Source organism: Taudactylus pleione, unplaced genomic scaffold, assembly GCF_031769625.1.
Source record: "Taudactylus pleione unplaced genomic scaffold, aTauple2 ptg000290l, whole genome shotgun sequence".
NCBI lineage: Eukaryota > Metazoa > Chordata > Amphibia > Anura > Myobatrachidae > Taudactylus > Taudactylus pleione.
This window is the reverse complement of record NW_028284692.1, coordinates 2,506,253-2,526,921: the sequence shown is the minus strand read 5'-3', so window position 1 is coordinate 2,526,921 and position 20,669 is coordinate 2,506,253. Positions and strand designations below refer to the sequence as shown.

The 20,669-nt window shown below is 43.4% G+C and overlaps 1 protein-coding gene across 2 annotated transcripts in view; it reads left to right on the top strand.

Moving 5' to 3' along the window:
• The window catches only part of SAP30BP (SAP30 binding protein), a 48,564-nt gene that overhangs the window by 2,176 nt on the left and 25,719 nt on the right, over positions 1-20,669 (top strand). Inside the window, exon 3 of one of the 2 annotated variants that reach the window (XM_088482552.1) lies at positions 2,334-2,381. The exons of the other annotated variant lie outside the window; for it this stretch is intronic. Within the exon in view, the coding sequence (XP_088338678.1) occupies positions 2,334-2,381 (48 nt within the window). The remainder of the gene's footprint in view (positions 1-2,333; positions 2,382-20,669) is intronic. 2 annotated transcript variants of the gene reach the window in all.

Genomic DNA, 20,669 nt, shown 5'->3' with positions numbered 1-20,669 from the left:
TTTTGACGCAGTTTACCTTTGGTGGACTGTCCCAAGGCTGCAGGGGTGTTCCCGCAACTTTGCACCCCAAAACCCCAATTCTGCACTTTTTCTCGCCTGCTTTCTTTGGCGAATTTTTTCCGCTGGTTACAAGGCGCAGACTTTTCGCAGTCTTTGCAATTGAATCGGGTCGAAAGTTACCGCCTGACGAAATGACGTCATCGGTGAAACTTTTCTGCTGATCGCGGCTTTTCGTCGGCAATTGAATACAGCCCTAAATGGTAAGAATTTGTTGCTGTTGTGGTTTGTGCTCTATTGCTTATTAAATGTGTGTTTACACTTTGTCTACAGATCATTTAGTAGACTTCGCTCCTTAAACCCCAGCCTTACCAAAATGAGATAAGACAGGTTGTTTGATTTGCTGGAAATTTTGGCTGCTTGTTATTTCTACTTTGTGCTACCAGGATGGCTGCAGGGGTCTAGGAACAGTCATTTTGAATACTGCGATATCGGCTTTGTCTATGTAGAAGCAATAGTTTTAAGGCTTTCTACCCATAATGTTATTGATGCACTAGTTCTTTTGTTAAACCACATACTGAACACAGCTAATTCTTGATGTCGTATTGTGAATTGTTTGCTATTAGGAAGTTCACAATTGGTGTTGGCCAATAAAATAGTCTTCAAAGCATTTTCTAGTAGTTAGAGGGCCTGGTTCAGCTTAGGACAGAATTGCAAAGCTGCACGCAAGCAGCTTTGCAATTCCGTCCTTGCAATTATGGTAATGCAGCAGGAGGCCTCCTGCTTGCATTACTTATCCGAGATGCGTTCTACAACGCAGCATCGGATAATCTGCAGGAACATCGGCCAGCTAAGCCGGCCACCGCAGATGAGGCCAGGAAATCTGTGAGCTGACGGAGATCCTGGCTTCCTCCCTCCACCCCAAAACGGTGGCGACTCTGCCGTTTTGCACATGCACAGAATGGGTCGGGAATCTGCGTTCAGCAATGCGCTAGCATGCACCACTGAATCAGACCAAGAGTCCCTTAGGGCCAAATGTAATATTCCGCAGTTTGCGAGAGCTGGAGTGAATACGACAAGATAGTCTTTCGATTTAAGGATTGCCTTTAGTTTAAAGGCAACACAAGATTAGTTTTTTCATTTAAACTAACTGCTGCTTTAGATCTGAAGACCTTCACGCTGGAATCTCGCCTTCTCCCAAAATCATAAGCTTAATGCATTTGGCCCTTGGAGTGTGTTGTGTGGACTTCCCAATATGTAACAATACAATCCATTAGATGTGGGGGTAAATATACAGTTTTGTTTTGTCTTTGAAAAAGCAAAATTTTTATTTTTGTTTTTGTTTTTTTTTGCAATCTTGCAGCTAATTCGCCGAAATCTCTGTACATACCGCAATCCGCAGGCTATTACATTTAGCCCAGGATCTCTGCTACATTCATCCCTTTGCTGAACACTGCAATTTTAGCCTACAATTGATGCTGTGGTTATGCAGCCCAATTCTGACACAATGAAGTTTTGTCAGAGCAGAAAAGGAGAGAAGTCAAAACACATGAGATAATATCATCATCATCATCGCTAGTGTAAAAATGCTACAAAGAGATGCCACTTACATTCTCCAACGAATAACAATATCAATTGGCAACTAGGATAAATATGCATTGATTAATGAAATGCATCTACAATTGTTCCCACCATCTGTAGAAGATGCTTCTAAAATCATGTATTTGGGCCTGTGTAGTTTTTGTTTTTCCTATAAAATTAGTTACTGGCTAATCTTTAGATTATGATCAGAGGTCCACTTTAGAAGTAGAGGCATGACTTTTTTTTTTTCTAATACTCCAAATATAACATATGGGGATTCACCTTCATTCTTCTAGTGCAGTAAGAAAGCAAGCCTGTGGTTGTGTGCATTACAATATGTTATTAGATCAGACAAATACTCCTCACTTACTTGCTGTAAATCTTAGACTCATTTAGGAGAATCATAAATCCTGTTTTAAATTTAAAGTAGCACAAAAAATGTAAAGTACAGCATTACTGGAATCAACCTTGAATACCTTTTTAAAGGCCCTATTGATGGTCTGTTGAGCTGCTTTTATAGTTGAAATCTAATGTAGACCTATATGAACCTACATTTAGAGCTCTGAGCATGGCTTCCCTTTTTCATGTACCTCTATTTACAATTCGGTCTGCATTAAATATAAATCTCGCTTCCTCCTATGGCTGTGGTTTAGTGTGCTGTCACCTCAGCCTCTCTCTGATGCAGCAAATCTCTGGCTTCATATGCTGGCTCAGACAGCCCATTGCCTAAACCATGTACATTTTTGTTTTTGTAGGAAGAGGAAGATTCAGAGAATGACAATCAGGAGAGTGGTGAAACAAAGGTATTTTTGGGAGAGGGTAGCAGAGACATTTAACCGCATGGCTCCTGTGTGTCCTCTGTCCTGCTAACACCCTTCCTTGTTTTCTAAGGAGCAAACTGCTCCTGAAACTTATGTACAACATTTGGCTGTACAGTGTACCTCTTCAGTGTAGTGGAATACACAGCATCTCCTACCTGTCTTTGCTATGTCTATCTAATGTAGTCTCTGCTTTCTGTTTTATTATTCCTAATATGCAGATGCTTTCTGTGCCCGTGTCACTTGTGTGATCTGTATTTACATGCTAAAAATGTAATAAGAATTGACTATTACCTACTGGATGTTTTTGTTTTTTCATTTGATGGTTACCATGGTGGATATATGTATAGTTTTGAATAAGATTATTTAGCCTGATGTTTTCCTTTTACTTTATATTTTCACCTTTTATATCTAGCATAGTTTATTATACACCCTATTCAGATTCAGTATTTTACTTTGACACTGACTGCCAAGCAGTTTTGTACATGTTTGTCTGTTTAGTGTTTTAGTCCAATTTACCAGAGTTTGCCTTTTAAGAGGTATTATTTATTTTAATCCGTTTGGTCCATTGTATGAATGCAGCAGATCAGCTATGCTTCGGTGTATTTGCACAATTAGACACAGTATGGCAACAGAAACATGTCTGGAAAATGACAGGACATCTCTTTCTCACGTTAATGATTGTAAACCAAATTATATATTTTGGAAAACAACATAACTAGACTAATTACTGCGACCACCCAATTGGATGCTTTTTTTCATAATGCACTGTCTCCGGTATCCTTCAGACAGTCTTAATAGAGATTTGCAGTGGTTCTCAAACTCTGTCCTCAGGACCCCAGACAGTTCACATTTTCCTGGTGCACCTTGTAGGTGTACTCATTACTCACCGACACCTTTTAAAAGATCAACAGGTGAAGCTAATTATTTCATTTGTGATCCTGTGAGGAGACCTGGAAAACATGCACCGTTTGGGGTTCTAAGTCCCGAGTTTGAGAACCTGTGATCTAAAGATTATTTTTATATACATTTTTCTGGATGCAGCGTTTCTGTTTATTTTCTGAGTATCTTTCTAGTAGCATCAAGTTTTGAGAACATTTTCTTGTCGATAGGAGTTGTGCAAATGCATTACTGCAGTGGTTCCCAAACTCACTCAGTTCAAGGCACCTTTAGGGTCTTCATAATTATTTCAGGCACCCCTAAGCCAAAATAATTACAGAGTAGTCCTGTTTAAGTAGTTGGGCCAAAATAATGTAATAAGTATTTCAAATAGAAAGAGGGGGGAAAAAAAAGAGAAAAATTGTGCTATATTCATCCCATTTCCCCATCCGTCTCTCCATTCTCATGCCCCCCCCAACCCCCCTTACTTACCTTTTAGTTGTGCAGCATTGCTCCTCAGATCAGACACGTACAGCATTGTAGGACCCCATTCTGTAACAGGCAGTCTCAGGATTCATTGCCTGTTAGAAACATAGAATTTGACGGCAGATAAGAACCACTTGACCCATCTTGTCTGCCCCCTTTCATTTATCCTTTTGGCAACTTCAACCCTATTTTCGCCTTATTTCTCTATTAAGAATATTCATATGCTTATTCCAAGTGTATTTAAATTGTTCAACCGTCTTTAGCTTCAACCACCTCTGATGGGAGGCTATTCCACTTATCAACTACCCTTTCTGTGAAGTAGTTTTTCTTCAAATTTCCTCTGAGCCTACCTCCCTCCAGTTTCCGTGCATGTCCTCGTGTTCTTGTACATCTCTTCCTTTGAAATCAAGTATTTTTTATTTAAAGCTTTGAAAATACACCCATTAAAAATAATACTAAAAGCAAGTGCGGCAAGTATGAAAAGTACATTTTGTGGCATATAAATACAAACAAAGCAAAATATAAGGTATAGTCATATTATTTAGGATATACATATATACGAGTACCCATAGGCGCCATTTGTGTTCCCGAAGTAGGAGCTAGAGACCGAGAACAATAAGCATAAGAGGTGCATAAAAAATATCCCACTATAAGACTGACCACACCCGCAAAAATAACTAAACAAATACAAAATACACCCAAAGCAAACCTACCCTATGTCCGTAGTGCCACATTGCCGATGCCATCTCTGTCCTCCCTTAAGGATGCTACGGACCGTAAGGTGGAGATCTGCCTGAAGTCCGCTTATTCCCTTGCGGGGGGGCAGCACGACCGGCTATGGCCATTTGCTGGGTTGCCAGAGCGATGGAGCGCTGGGCGGATTCATTAGAGGCTTCTTTTGATTCCGACTGTCCGGCCGAACAGGCGGAGTTGATTGGTAATCTCCGTGATTCGGCCACTTATATCAACGAGGCGGCCCTAGACATTAGTACTCTGGTGTCTAGAATTTCTTCAGCAGCGGTGGCTGCTCGTCGCACCTTGTGGCTGTGATCCTGGAAGGCGGACGCAGATTCCAAAAAGGGTCTGGAGGCGTTGCCGTTTACCGGAGAAGTTCTCTTCGGTCCGGATCTGGATAAGATTGTGGCCACGCTGGCGGCAGCCAAATCGGCTTGTCTCCCGTCGGCCGCTGCTCCTTCTGGTTCTGGACCTTTCGGTCATCTAGGGCCCAGGGCAGGCCCAAACCACAGTCGTTTCCTCGACAGGCTGGTCCTAAGAAATCGGCCAAGCCCAGGAAGCAGGCATAGAGTACCAGATGTCCGGCCCCCAAGTCGGATGACAAGCCTGCGGCCTGACGGTCCGGGCCTCCCTTTGGGGGATCCCAGGGTGGGAGGCCGCCTGCTGCAGTTCGCCCAGTGTTGGTCGGCCACTACGACAGACACTTGGGTTCTGGAGGTGGTTTCCCACGGATACGCCCTCTCCTTCCGGCACAGACCCCCGGCTCGATTCTTCACCACGGGTCTACCATCAGACCGGAACAAGGCTACGGAGCTGCGGAAGGTATTGCACACTGTGCTCCAGGCTGGAGTTATGCCAGGGTTTCTATTCAAATCTATTTTTGGTACAGAAACCCAATGGGTCGTATCGTCCGATTCTCAACCTCAAAGCACTCAACAAGTCTTTGCGGGTCCCGAAGTTTCGGATGGAGACCCTACGGTCCATCATTCTGGCGCTAGAACCTGGGGACTACATGGTGTCATTGGACATATAGGACGCTTACCTGCATGTCCCTATTCTTTTGCGCCATCAACAGTTCCTCAGGTTTGCAATCCGCAGCGACCACTTCCAGTTTCGGGCGTTACCTTTTGGCCTGGCGACAGCACCACGTGTTTTCACCAAGGTGATGGCGGTCATGGCGGCTTCTCTGCGGCTGCAGGGAGTCCGCATGTTGCCGTACTTGGACGACCTGTTATTGGTGGCAGGATCTCCAGAGCTCCTGTTACGCCACTTGGACCTGACCATTGCACTGCTGCAACGGCACAGCTGGCTAATCAACTGGCAGAAGTCCACTCTAATCCCGTCTCGGAGGATTCTGCATCTTGGAGCCTTATTGGACTCGGGACAGCAAAGGATCTTCGTGACGGAGGACAAGATCTCTGCTTTACAGTCAAGGGTGCGCAGTTGTCTGCACAGCCGCCGGGTGTCCCTACACTCGGCGATGAGGTTACTGGGCTCCATGGTGTCGGTGTTCGACATGGTGGAATACGCCCAGTTTCACTGCAGCACCTGATCCTGTCCAAGTGGAACGGGCTGCCTCAGTCTCTGAAGTCCCAGACGATTGTGATCACCCCGGAGGTTCGCCTGTCCCTTGCTTGGTGGTTACAGACGACCCACCTCAACAAGGGACGTCCGTTCTGGGTTCCAAATTTGGTCCTGTTGACAACCGACGCCAGTCTTCGGGGCTGGGGAGCAGTTTCGGGTCCACACTTGTTCTAGGGCAGGTGGACGCCGACAGAAGCGGAGCTTCCAATAAATATCTTGGAACTCCGTGCGGTCTTCAATGCTCTCCAGCAGGCACATCGGTTTCTCCAGGGTTACCCGGTGCAGGTCCAGTCGGACAACGCTACCACCGTAGCCTACATAAACAGGCAAGGAGGAACTCTCAATCGGACGGCTCTCGTAGAGGTTTCTCGGATCCTGGTTTGGGCGGAGCGCAATCTTCCGGCCATATCAGCGGTCTTCATCCCGGGAGTGCTAAATTGGGAGGCGGACTTTCTAAGTCGCCAGGACGTTCATCCGGGGGAATGGTCCCTGCACCCGGACGTTTTTCAACTGCTGGTGGACAGGTGGGGTCTTCCAGAGATCGACCTCATGGCGTCCCGGCACAACAACAAGTTGCCGGTGTACGGGTCTCGCACAAGAGACGAAGGGGCGTCTCTAGTGGATGCTCTGTCCGTCCGGTGGACGTTCCGGTTCGCATACCTGTTCCCTCCGGTCTCCCTTCTTCCACAGGTAATCCGGAAATTCAAACAGGAAGGAGGGACGCTCCTGTTGATAGCTCCCGCGTGGCCCAGACGGCACTGGTTCTCAGACCTTCAGGGTCTGTCCGGGGACAGTCCTCTGCGGTTGCCGCTACGACCGGACCTTCTGTCTCAGGGTCCTTGCCTTCACCCGGACCTGACTCGGCTGTCTTTGACGGCTTGGCTGGTGAGACGGCCATGCTGAGGTCCCGGGGGTTTTCCAGCTCTGTGGTGCGTACCATGTTACGAGCTCGGAAACCGTCTTCCGCGAGGATATACCATCGCGTGTGGCATACGTTCTTCCAGTGGTGTCGACCGAGAGGTTATGCACCGCGGGAGTTTCGTCTGTCTCAGATTCTCGCCTTCCTGCAAGCGGGACTAGATCATGGGCTTCGCCTTGCTTCTTTGAAGGTACAGGTTTCGGCCCTATCTGTCTGGTTTCACCGTAGGATTGCTACAATCCCGGATGTGCGCACCTTTATGCAAGGTGTTCTCCGCATTCAGCCGCCCTTTGTTCCACCTGTGGCGCCTTGGGATTTGGCTGTGGTCCTGAGGGCTCTCCAAGGACCGCCGTTTGAACCACTGGGCTCAGTGGATCTTAAATGGCTAACAGCTAAGACTGTTTTCCTTCTGGCCATTGCCTTGGCCAGACGTGTTTCTGAGTTAGGGGCTCTTTCTTGTAGACCCCCTTTCTTGGTTTTTCATGGGAACAGGGCAGTGCTCCGCACTCGGCCCGAGTTTCTTCCCAAAGTTGTTTCCCAGTTTCATGCTAACGAGGAAATCGTTGTTCCGGCCTTTAACTCACCGGGTCTTTCCGTGGGTGAGGCCTCTTTGGATGTTGTGCGGGCCTTAAGGACTTATGTTGACCGCACTTCTTCGTTTAGGAAGTCGGACGCTTTGTTTGTCCTCTATGGCTTCCGTAAAAAGGGTTGGCCTGCTTCAAAGCAAACTTTGGCAGCCTGGATCCGTATGGCTATTTCTGAAGCTCATCTTCATGAAGGCCTACCGGTCCCTCCTTCTCTGAAGGCTCATTCCACTAGGTCTGTGGGTCCTTCGTGGGCAGCTCGACGTGGTGCCTCGGCAGTTCAGATCTGCAAGGCTGCTACGTGGTCCTCTGTCCATACCTTCATGAGGTATTACAGGTTTGACACCTTCGCCTCTCAGGATGCTTCCTTCGGGCGGCGGATTCTCCTTTCTGCACAGGAGCGTCCCCACCCTTAAAGGATACTGCTTTGGGACATCCCCAAGGTATCCTGTGGATACCCTATGGACCCTGAAGTAGAAAATATGAGATATGGTAAGAACTTACCCTTGTTATATCTATTTCTACGAAGTCCATAGGGTTCCACAGGACTCCCGCCCTGTCGCACCTGTGCTGCAGATGGGCTTTGCTCTGGTCACCGGTTTTCCGTCTCCCTCTGGTGAGAATGTGATTCTTGTATGTGTCCAGATCTTTTTTCTCTCTCTTCCTTCTCCTCCTCCGGCCTATGGCTTGATAACTAACTGAGGTGCCTTGGCTCGGGGGCGGGGTATAGGAGGGGGACCCTAGTGCATCCTGGGAGGCTGAAAAGCTTAACTCTATGGTGCCCAGCGACTGACGTCACACCTATACCCCAAGGTATCCTGTGGAACCCTATGGACTTCGTAGAAATAGAGATAACAAGGGTAAGTTCTTACCATATCTCATATTTTTTAAATAAAATAAAAAATTGTCGCTAAATGAAAATCAAATCTCTAAGCGGAAAAAAATAAAATATAACATAACAATAAGTGATTGCCAAGTAAATTTGTTTTTCCAGGATGACAGCCAATCTTGTATGAACCACAAACCAAATCCATAATCTTAAAGAACACAAGGGCGCCTCCTAGTGCAATAATGTAGGAAAATCACCAAGTGCAAGAACTTCAAATAGTTTCCCTGTACCAATATAAAAGAGTGATAAAGCTTATTTGAAATCACAGAATGGCTCCTTAGATCCTCCAAAAAGCAATTCCTCTTTAATAAGGCTCATGAAAATACAAACATGAAAACAGTGTAATTTTGTTTAGGTAAAAGTAATTACCAAAAAAAAAAGGAATTGCATTACAATTTCTATATTAAGGTATCCTTATCTGTATATGGGTCAGAATAAATCAGTCAAAGCCGCCTTATACCAAACGTGTTTCGTCCTGGTTTAAAGAGGTGGCCACAGTCAGACATCCTCAGGGGCATCCATATATATACCGATCAGACCTAACATTAAAACCACTTGCCACCTAAAGGGTTCAGGATCCTTGCCGATTCCTACTCCTGGTCGACTTCTCCTTACAGGATTCTAATCTGTAATTATTATTGGCACCTTGCACTAAAGACTCTCCGGTTTTCCATCGTGACGCCCACCTCCCACACGCAGGTCTGCACAGGCTGCAGTCAAGAGGAGGACACACATCCAGATTTCTCATTGTGCTTCTAATGGTCGTCCAGGAAGGATCCCATATATCACATCAGTTCTGGTAACTTATTCAATATGAATAGACTAACTCCTATTTGAAGTTTGTACATCCTCACAGGTCCCCATTAATTTCTGGCAATTGTTTTTTTATTGAACTAACATTCATAAACATTTATAGTTTTGTTTTTTGGGGGTTTTTTTAAGCTATTTGTGCCCTGTGGTATCTGGCACCAAGACGTTAGCAGCAGATTCTAAATCCTGTAATTTGCCAGGTGGGGCCTCCATGGCTCTGACTTTGTTTTACAGCACATCCCACAGATGCTCGATCGGATTGAGATCTGGGGAATTTGGAGGCCAACACCTTGAGCTCTTTGTCATGTTCCTCAAACCATTCCTGAACATTTTTTGCATTGTGGCAGGGCACATTAATCCTCCTGAAAGAGGCCACTGCCATCAGGGAATACCTTTGCCATGAAGAAGTGTACTTGGGGGAGAGGCCCTAGATTACACACCTTAAGTACAATTTGAGGTGCTACCTGCTGAGACTTGTAGTGCTGCAAGCAAAAAAAGGGGAAAAATGCAAGTGCACACTCTAACAATGCTAGCAATGTTAGAGTGTGCACTTTCATTTTTTTTCCCCTTTTTTTTGCTTGCAGCACTACAAGTCTTAGCAAGTAGCACCTCACATTCTTAGGGTGTGCAGTATAGAGCCTCTCCCCTATGCATTTTGTGTTGTGTATGTACACTGGAAGGACGAGACTTCTACCCTGATTAGCACCCCTCCCACCTACTCCTGGGTGTTTTTAATTAGCAAGGAGTCCTTGCACTCTAAAGGCCCCCATACATCTGCAACGGATCCTTGCAATGTAGCGATGGGATCGGAAATGGCGGCCATCGATGTTCCGCGATCCGTTGCAGGATCGGTGAAATTCCACATGTTAAATTTCACCGATTTGCCAATCACGATCATTTTCTGATCGTGATCGGCATATCTGTGAAATCCAACATGTTGGATTTCAGCAATCCTGCAATTCCAGGTTGCAGGATCGCTACATCGCGGCAATCCATCGCTGATGTATGGGGCCTTAAGACTGCAAATCTAATATTTAGGTTATCGGGCCATTCATCATCAGGGGTCCGAATTGGACCACCTGATATTCAGAAAACTCCGAAAACCAAAAGATGGCGCTTGTTCTTGTAGCCCCTCTTCTTCCTCTGGGAAGGAGTATCGGGGATGCGAAGAGGGATCTGAGCGGATCCCTCTGCCACTTCCTTGCTGACTCCCCGGCGGCTTTGCGCATGCATGTCCTCGGGTTACGCATGTGCAGAACTGGCCGTGGGGACAAGTAAGTAATGCAGCTACTAATCGCAGGGACAGCTGCTTTTCAGAGCAACTGTCCCCGCACCGCAACAGTAATGAATTGCTGTGGTAAGTGAGTAGTAAGTAAGTAGGTGAATACTTTATCATCGGGGGGCCATACGGTAATGAATAGGTGCCAAAGTAGCATCCACATGAATGCCAGGAGTCAACTTTACCAGCAGAATATTGCCCAGAACAACACCTGCCTCTGCCGGCTTGCCTTCTTCCCATAGTGCATCCTGGTGCCATCTCTTCCCCAGGTAAACGACGCACACGCCCCTGGCCGTCTACATGATGTAACAGAAAATGTGCTTCATCAGACCAGGTCACTGTCTTTCATTGCTCTATGGTCTAGTTCTGAAGCTCATGTGCCCTTTGTAAATGCTTTCAGCAGTGGACAGGGGTCAGCATGGGCACTCTGACCAGTCCCTGGCTACGCAGCTCCATATGCAGCAAGCTGCAGTGCACTGTGCGTTCTGACACATATCTATCATAGTCTGCAATAACACTTTCAGCAATTTGTGCTACAGTGGCTATTCTGTGGTATAGGACCAGATATGCTAGCCTTTGCTTCTCACACGCATCAGTGAGCCTTGGGCGCCCATGACCCTATTGCCGATTCAATATAACTTTTAGGAGGTACTAACCACTGCATATTGGGAACACCCCACAAGAACTGCTGTTTTGGAGATGCTCTCATCCAGTCGTCTAGCCATCACAATTTGGCCCTTATCAAAGTCGCTCAGCTCTTTACTGTTGCCCATTTTTCCTGCTTCCAACACATCAACTTCAAGAACTTACTGTTCACTTGCTGCCTAATATATCCCTCCCCTTGACAGGTGCCATTATAATGAGATTATCAATGTTATTCACTTCATCTGTCAGTGGATTTAATGTTATGGCTAATCGGTGTACATAGATATTTGTCCATGTATGGTAGTGAAAAAAAGAGCATATGATATTTATAAGCCAAGGTTATATATTGCACTGTGTGTACCGAACAGTGTAACTAAAGTGCTTTTCGTTTGGGCAAGTCCTTTTCTGGAGTTTCAAACCAGAATCCAGAGTTCTTTAATATTCACCAGATAGATGTAATCCACTTCTCTGAGTGAACAAAAAAAAATCATTATAGTGTCCATAATACCCTCCCTAATAAGCACATTAATGCAGTACGGCACTTCCAGGTATCTCATTTCTCATGTATGGATGCTGGACTATTCAATGTATAGAGTGCGCATGCGCAAACTCCATAATGAGTTTGCATACGTCTGGGAGCGTATGGGAATGCCACATTGTTAGAATACATAAAGTATCCATGAACTATTTTATTGGTTAGAAGGTTTCAGCAGTACCTGTGTATATAGTAGAAATTGCGGAAATGACGTGGACTGAGACTGGCATTGAACTGGAAGTGACCATCTTTTTGATAAAGTTTAAACAATATGGGGTCAATCCAATTAGCCGCACTTTACAGCAAGCCCGGTGGCAGCCTGAATTCCCTCGGAACTGCGAGCAAATTTTTGCAACTTCGGGCTGAGAGAGGGATGCGAGATGCGGTGCTGTTGCCGGTGTTTGAACGCCGTTGCAACGGTAACTCGCATCCTATTTGCAACCCTCACGGCTAATTGGATTGACCCCTATATGTGAGTAGTAGAAATGGTAGGTATGACTGCAAACAGCCATCTTTTGGTTATATGCTATGTCAATAAAACTTTATAATATAAACATTGAAAGCTATCATCTCTAGATACTTGGCAATATTACATAGCTAAAAAAAAACATATTCGTATGTTGGTTAGCCCTCCAATAGTAAAAAGATAAATAGTAAATAGAACTATAGACCTTAAAACCGCATGTTAACTCATGGCAGCAATATTATTCAAGACTTATCTTAAAAAAAAATACTAATCCTATAGATCATACAGTTTTAGTAAGCATGTACAGACAACCAGGATGCAAACTCATTATAAAAGTGGGTCTTTAATAACCCCCATTAAGTTCTTTAACTTCTCACATTGTGAGTTTCTTTAGTAGATCGTCTCCTGTGGGCCATGCTGGACATGTTCTATTAAAGGTTAGATGTTCAGAGCTGGAATGTTTTATGGGGCATTTAGTCTTGCCCACATATTCAGGTTGCAGCCACATTCTAATAATTAAATAGCAGCAGTTGTTTTGCAATTGAAAAACATTTTCTTATTAAACTGTTTACAGTTGCCAAAGTTAAAAAATAACTTCTTATTCGACTGTTCATATTGCAGATATTACAATGTCCACATTTGAAAGTTCCAACACAATTAGTGGACATAGTATTGCTATTGTTCCTTAATTTTTTATTTTTTTTTTTCATTTTTTTTTTTAAGGTAGTTAAGAGCCAATATATGTTTTAAATTCTTTGATTTCTTAGAGATGTCGGGTTTATTGGGGATGATGTCTGCTAAGACATCTTCAGGATTTCCCAATGCTTCTTATACAGTGAAGTGCCAAAATTAATGGGATAGATGCCTAGTATCATGTAGGACCCCCTCTAGCCCAGCAAGTGCAGCACCTAGGCGTGACATTGATTCCACAAGTGGACAGTAGAATTTTTGAGAGAAGTTGACCCATGCCGTCAGCATAGCTTCCCACAACTCCCAGATACTTGTAGGTGCAAATGGGCCTCTCCACCACGTCCCATAAATGCTCAATTAGGTTCATGGCGAACGTAGTAGCCACACCATTTGTCAGAGCTCTCCAGAATGCTCCTCAAACCAATTCTGGACAACTTGAATTCATGTGCCTTCCCATGAGCAGCCTATCCGGTGTTCAAACTGACTCACAAGATGTCAGGTTACAGCTGATGCAAGTCTGGGCATTTCCAAGATGTCACAGTACAGTGATGCTACCAACCATTACATTTACATACTGCTATCCCATGACTTTGGCACTTCAGTGTATATTACATGGTTGTTTTAAGCAAAACTGAGTTCTCGACTTTTTTTTTTTTTGCCATCAAACGAGTACCTCTACATATTAACTTTTAGTTGGGGGCAGTTATAATACTATTAGTTTAGTTTAGGTAAAACAGTAATTATCAGACTAGCTATTTTATGAAACTACTAGGTAGTACAGTGGATTGCTCATCACCAGGGACAGAGGGGGCAGCAGTTGATTATATATTAATAGAGTCCCAGGTCTGTCTTCAATTTGCCAGGCCTGGGGTCTCATATGCCCCTGCATCCACGTCCACATAGACACTGTATGGACCGTTTATATTGAATTATTTATTGTTGTGTTGTAATCTGTTATTTATTATTGCATTGTTTACATTTTTGCACTTTAATGCCAATAATGAGTTTGCCAGTATTTACCTTCATGTATTGATCACATTGGACATGTATGATTGCATCACATGTGTCAGGGATGATCTCACCAAGGGCCTGAGACGATATGGCAGTGCTGTACCTCAGGTCAGCCAGGGTCCTCCCCGTAGCCAGATACCGCAGTGTAGCCATCAGCCTGTGTTCTGCAGAAATGGGCCTCCTCATGTTTGTGTCCTCCCTCTCTGTGAGTGGGGTCACTAGATGAAGAAGCTCCTGGAACGATGGGTCGTCCATATGCAAAAAAATTCCTGAAATCATCAGGATCTTTGTTACGTATTTCTCAAACCAGAGGCATATGGGAGAAGGTGTCTCGTCTCGCCAGCCAATCCCTGGCCTATCAACTTCTTTCTCTTCCTGATCGCATGCATCCTTCTCGCTACAGCAATAAGAATGCAAACTTTTGCCTGTCTCCTTCTCAAGCTCAAACTCATGATGAGGAATGAAACGAACGAACGTATTCAATCCTCAGCACTTGTTCTTCAAATGACGATGCGAGTCCGAGATGCTTGTTATAATCATGACCCGTTCTTTGCCCATTATGGAAATGGAAGATCCCGCGCTGTGACTGCTGCACTGAATCTGTACCGTGTGCGTGTGTTTGTACAATTGTTTTGTTTCGATATTTCGGCTGCCAAGGATCGAATGATCGCAAGTATGATTGTATACGTATGTACGTATGTGCGTATCAGCACTGATCAACACTTCAAAACGAGAGTTCGGTTGGACGAGCAATCTCATTCAAGGTATGATTGTATCTGTGTGTATCCACCTTTACTTAAGGATTTTAAACCTATTATTGGTGTGTTTATTAAAAGTGTTTAGTTTTAATGGTTGATGGGTTGATTCTACTGTCCCATATTGTTTTTCATGTTTACTATGCTAATGTTCAAACACCTATTGTACATTCAAATCCTCTTCTTTGATATACTTTCAACATTTGTCCACTAAGTGGTGATATGATTCCATTAAATAGGGTTACATGTGTTTTAGGTATGTTATGCAGCAGTACTAAAATCTGTTAAGAATAAAATGGAGTTCAGACATGCAATCTACATACAGATGGGGAAAATTAAGCGTACGTTTTTAACCAAAGCCGTGTGCTTTCACAAGGCTTCTACATATGAAAATGTCAGATTGCTATTGTTCATAAACCTCATATTGGAGACAGAACTATTCTTTGATATAATCACCTGGCCATTTGCCCATATCATTTCTGTGCAGTGGTGTTTGTTTAGAATGAAACCATAGGAAACCTGCTGGAGGAAATGCTGATTAATCTTGCCCAGCCTTCACCATTCCTGCTCTTTGGTTCATATTCACACACAGCCATGAATGTGTCAGACTAGCATCCATATGACTCTATGCTAAAATAAAGTGTTAATGCCCATGTGACACTTATTACAGTACGCCTTCCTTCTACTACATCGCATCAAGCTTATGTTATTCACTTTGCAGTATATTACATGAGGAACGGTCTGGGCTGTCGGGAGTTGTGGGGTAACTGGTAGAAGTGCCCCATGTTTGTCATTTACAGCATTTAGAATGTTTCCTACAAAATAGCTGAGTGAGGGATGGGCCTAAATTAAAGTTATTGCATGTCATATGGCATGGAGGCAAAGTATCTGTGTTGAGGATTACCCTGGAGATCGGTGGATAACTAACAAACTACAGATAGTTTGAGAATATCCATTCCAGAAACTCCACAGAACATATAGCCGTTTTGTCGGCAGGAAGGGGAAATTGTTCCTAATTTTCTTGGCTGCAAGTATTCCTCCCCATATGCGAGATACTCTTGAAGTTGTCCTGCCAAGGGAGTTATCAAAACTTTGATTTCCTTTTAATTAACCGGGCAGAGGTTGCTAGCGGGTGCCATGGGTTCTTCCTCCCAGGAGGTCGTACTGGGCAGAGCTTCTTACAGACGCAGTAAACGCCCTTTGATCTCAGTAATATTTCTGCATTAAAACCAAAATACTCTTGAAAAACCTTTTTCTTTTACCTACATTGATATTTTACCTAAATTCGTGCAATTTCCAGTGAAGTTAATGCTAGTTCTACTAATTTAAATGCCTGGTATTAATGAAACTGAGAATAACACACTACCCCACCAACATAAAAATAAATTGGTCATCTGTTGGTCCAATAGACCCTTTAATGTACCGTGTATGTAGATCTGATTTTAATGCCAAATATATGTATAAACAAACCCTCTATATAACTATGGTATGTTTATGGTACTCTTAGCATACAAGAATTGGTTAAAGGGGTCTATCGATTACACGACTGTTTGAACAATCCAACCAAAACCAGAAGGTTTTGGTCGCATTGTTCACAGTCGTGTAATGGATAGCCGGCAAGGACCAGCGATGCACGTGCACGCTGGGTCTTGCCGACCCCGACTATCTGCCGAACATGCTGGTCAATCTCACGACGCTCCTCAGGTTCCACATGTTGGCAGACATGGAGGTCTGTCTCCTGCACTGAATGACCTTCAGTGAACGCCGTTCACTGCGGGCCCCGCACCTGGCGACCTGAAGAACTGAACCTTAGACGTCCAATTTTTCAGGTCGCGTACTGGATAGGCCCCATTTGATCTGTATGTAGGAAAACGAATTATGATGGATAGATTTTTGTATTAGTGCTTAATGTATTACATAGTGGCTATGAGCTGTGTAAAGCACTGTTTTCATAATTGGTCAACCTGCACTCTGAGTAAAAGTGCATGGAAAATCTCACCTAGTTGTAAAGTTTTCAGCTGTGCTGTGTTCCTTTCACAGAACCTAACCCTTCCTCTATACTCTGCAACTAGATTACTCACTTTAGGAATCATTAACCTGCAGGGTATGATTAGAGGTCTGATCACATGAAATGTCCCAGACACCACACCCTGCACTCCCTCAGCACCTGTTACATAAAGGTATTTGATGCATGGTCTTAAAGTTTAGTATTTGGCTTATAAAACTTGGAGGACACTCAAAACAAATGTCACCAGAGACTTTGAAGCTGGAAAGTGGCAGTTTGCATCAATCTGAGAATACACAAACAAGTGTGTGTATAGATAGATATATACTCACCAACTTAACACATTCTGCCGCAATGCTCTCCAACATAAGCACATATAGAAATATATCCAGAAACATGCGGCACTCACGAACCTGCACTTATAGAAAAACCTATTCCAGGCCCACAGACTGATCCAATGTTTGTTTATCACACAGTCATAAACTGTTTTATACACATGATCAAATAAAAAGGATGATATAAATGATAACGATATCGTTTGATCGTTTATATCATCCCTTTTTTTTTTTTATAACCCCTCCAATGACCAAACGATGGTCGATGCGCGGGCACGGATGGCCGATATCGATATCGACCATTGCCAGTGCATGCAGGCCAACCTGGTCAATATTGACCAGGTTAGTTTGTTTACTATAGGGATCGTTGATCGCAGGTCGTTATGTCTTTTGAGGGTTGGTGCATGTTGCTGGATGTCCGATATTGAACATGCAGGACGATCAGACCACGATATCCGTGTGTACGGGCCAATAGATAGCTATCTTTAAAGGGATCGCCTTAATAAATAATTTATTATATATGCTTCTAAATGTACCATATACCATAATAATTAGACCAATAATTAGTGGTTTTGATTTCTTTGCATGTGTGGATTGTATGGGTTGTTGCTGACATTTGGTGAACATTTCATTATAATAGCCCCATTAAATATATATTTACTGAGAAAATGTTGATGTGTTCAATACTTATTTTACCCGCTGAAATAGATAGATGTGTGTGTGTGTGTGTGTGTGTGTATATATATATATATATATATATCAGGTGAGAGTACCAATTTAATCTGAGAGTAGACTACTTTAGTGAGATCCACTGCAATTGTTTGTTTTCCATGGACAAATGGAAATGTACTACTGTACCTACTGCTGGCAGTTAAAGAGTGGATTGGTGAGCCATACCTGGCAGCAAACAGTTGCCCGGCAGGTGTGTGCATGCTCCTGCATACCACTTTTCCCTGCAGCGCTGAATACCTGCTATTGCTCATGCAGGCGTGTCCTGGCCACTGCATATAAACAGGGAGGAGAACAGGAAGCCAGTCCTAACAATCTTTCTGTTCTCCATCAAACTTCATCACCTTGGGCATAATACCTTCTGCATGTACAGTATGCAGTACTAAATGCAGTACTTTGTGACCACCCATATTTATCATATGACTTTTAGTCCCTTACATGTGACATGGTGACACTTACTACTAAATAGCAAGTAAATATCTTAAGGCCTGTTCTTCTGCCAAATCAGTGTTTTGTATGTATGAAATGTGCTTCCAGCTCTTTTTCCCCACTACAGTAGGGTGGTCAGGTTAGTGTGGTAGTGCAGTGTGTGACGCTCAGTCTGATTAAATTTATTTTTTATATAAATGCTGTGAATATCCTTTTATAAAGTGCAAAACCAGCTGTATCTGCATTTTTTTGCTAAGCATGTTATGTGCTACATGTTAAATTGAAGACATTATTATAATGGTTCTGATTGTCAGTGTTCTTAATGTGCACCTGCATTTGCCTTTTTTTCTGTGTGGAACTACTAGTCTCAGCAAGTAGCACCTCATGTTTAGAATTGGGGTGTGCAGTCCTAGGCCTCCCCTCCCTTCCCACATATTCATAAGGGTCTTCCACTGCATGGATTCAAACAGTGTGTGTGATGCTGTAACAACTTAACTTGAAATGTAGCTTTTATCCTGTATTGGTTCCCATCAGTTAACTGTCATAATTATGGGAGAGGTGGGGAGACAGCTACTGGGGATGTAAGGAACCATTCATCAATTTATGGGCAGCACAGGCGCTGTAATGGTTAGCGTTACTGCCTCACAGCACTGAGGTCATGGGTTCGATTCCCACTATGGCCCTAATAACTGTGTGGAGTTTGTATATTCTCCTTGTGCTTGCGTGGGTTTCCTCCGGGTACTCCGGTTTCCTCCCACACTCCAAAAATATACTGGTAGGTTAATTGACTCCCCGCAAAATTTACCATAGTGTTTGTCTGTGAGCATGTGGTAGGGAATATAGATTGTAAGCTCCACTGGGGTAGGGACAGAGTATTCTCTGTAAAGTGCTGCGGAATATGTGTGCACTATATAAACAACTGGTAATAATAATGTATTTTAGTGGTCCTATAAAGAAAATCCTATCAATCATTTCGATAGATCAGTTATATTATTTTGGTACAGGTTGAGTCTCCCTTGTTCAAAATGCTTGGGACCAGGGGTATTTTGAATATCGGAATATTCCGTATTTTAGAATATGTGCATACCAAAATGAGATATCTTGGGAAAGGGACCCAAAGCTAAATACAGAATGCATGCATGGTTTATATACACCTTATACATACAGCCTGAAGGTAATTTTATACAATATTTTTCAGAATTTTGTGTATCAATAGAAGTTTGTGTACCTACATGAAATTCTTTTGTTTCATATACACACAGCCTGAAGGGTATTTTATACTATATTTTTACTATTTTTAATAATTTTGTGCCTTAAACAAAGTTTGTGTACATTGAACCATCAGAAAGCAAAGGTTTCACTTTCTCAGTCATGCTAAAAACATTCCATATTTCAGAATATTTGCATATGGGAGACCCACCCTGTCATTGCTTTTCCAATGAATTGAGAATAAACAGCAAGTAATCAGCTGTGCATCATTTTATGAGACTTTAACTTCATTTGTTATTTTTAAGCAACCTGGTATTTGTCATAGTATAATGCAGAGGTATACACCATATGGCACTCCAGCTGCAGTGGAACTACATTTCCCAGGATGTCCTGTTACAGTTTTGTTGTTAGAGCATGCTAAAACTGTGGCAGGATTTGGCTGGGATGTGTAGTCCCTGAACAGCTGGAGTGCCACAGGTTGCTTACCGCTGGTATACTGTTTGCTTAACACCACAATGAACTGTTGTTGGCCATTACTGGTATTGACTTTAGTTGTCTATACCTATACTTTACTGTAAGCTGTTTCCCTGGTACACAGACTCCAGTTCAGTACCTGGATGGGTTACAGTTGTTATTTCTAACCTCTCAGCGTACCTTGCTCTTCCACCGATTCCCTTCCTGCTCACATTCCCAGTTTATTTTGCTCTGTTGTCCCTCCCATTCCTCTGGCACAGTGCACCTTTGCTTCAGTCATCTCCCTGTACCCACCAGACCCTGCCCCTATGCTCCTGGCTGCTGGCCCTTACAGACCGGATACAGACAGGAAGCCTGCAGGTTGTAGATCACTCCATCCCAAGGGCAGTGACTGTGTGAATATGAACTATCCCAGGCACTTGGCTCAAATAGCAGGGATACAGCTCAGGTCCTGTCTGTCTGGTCTATTACAATGGAAAGTGGTTCTTTCTCCTTTCACAGCCATAAATGTAAAATATATAGATGTTTTGTTTTTGTCCAGTGTTGTTTTTCTACCACAGACAGACACAAAACCGGTTGTTTTTTTAGTCCTTGTGTAATGTAGTAATGTAAGACGTGTGCTTAAGTCACCCTGCACTGAGAACCTTTTAATGCCTTGTGTTTACGTTTATAATTATGATAAAGAATGGTCCTATTGCTAGCAGCTAATGATTTAAAGAAAATAATTTGTCTTAGTTCCTTGATTTCACCATGTAAAAACTTTTAAATCGCTCAGAAATTATATACATTTTGTTTTAGCTGACTGCAGTTTTTGTAATAAAAGAA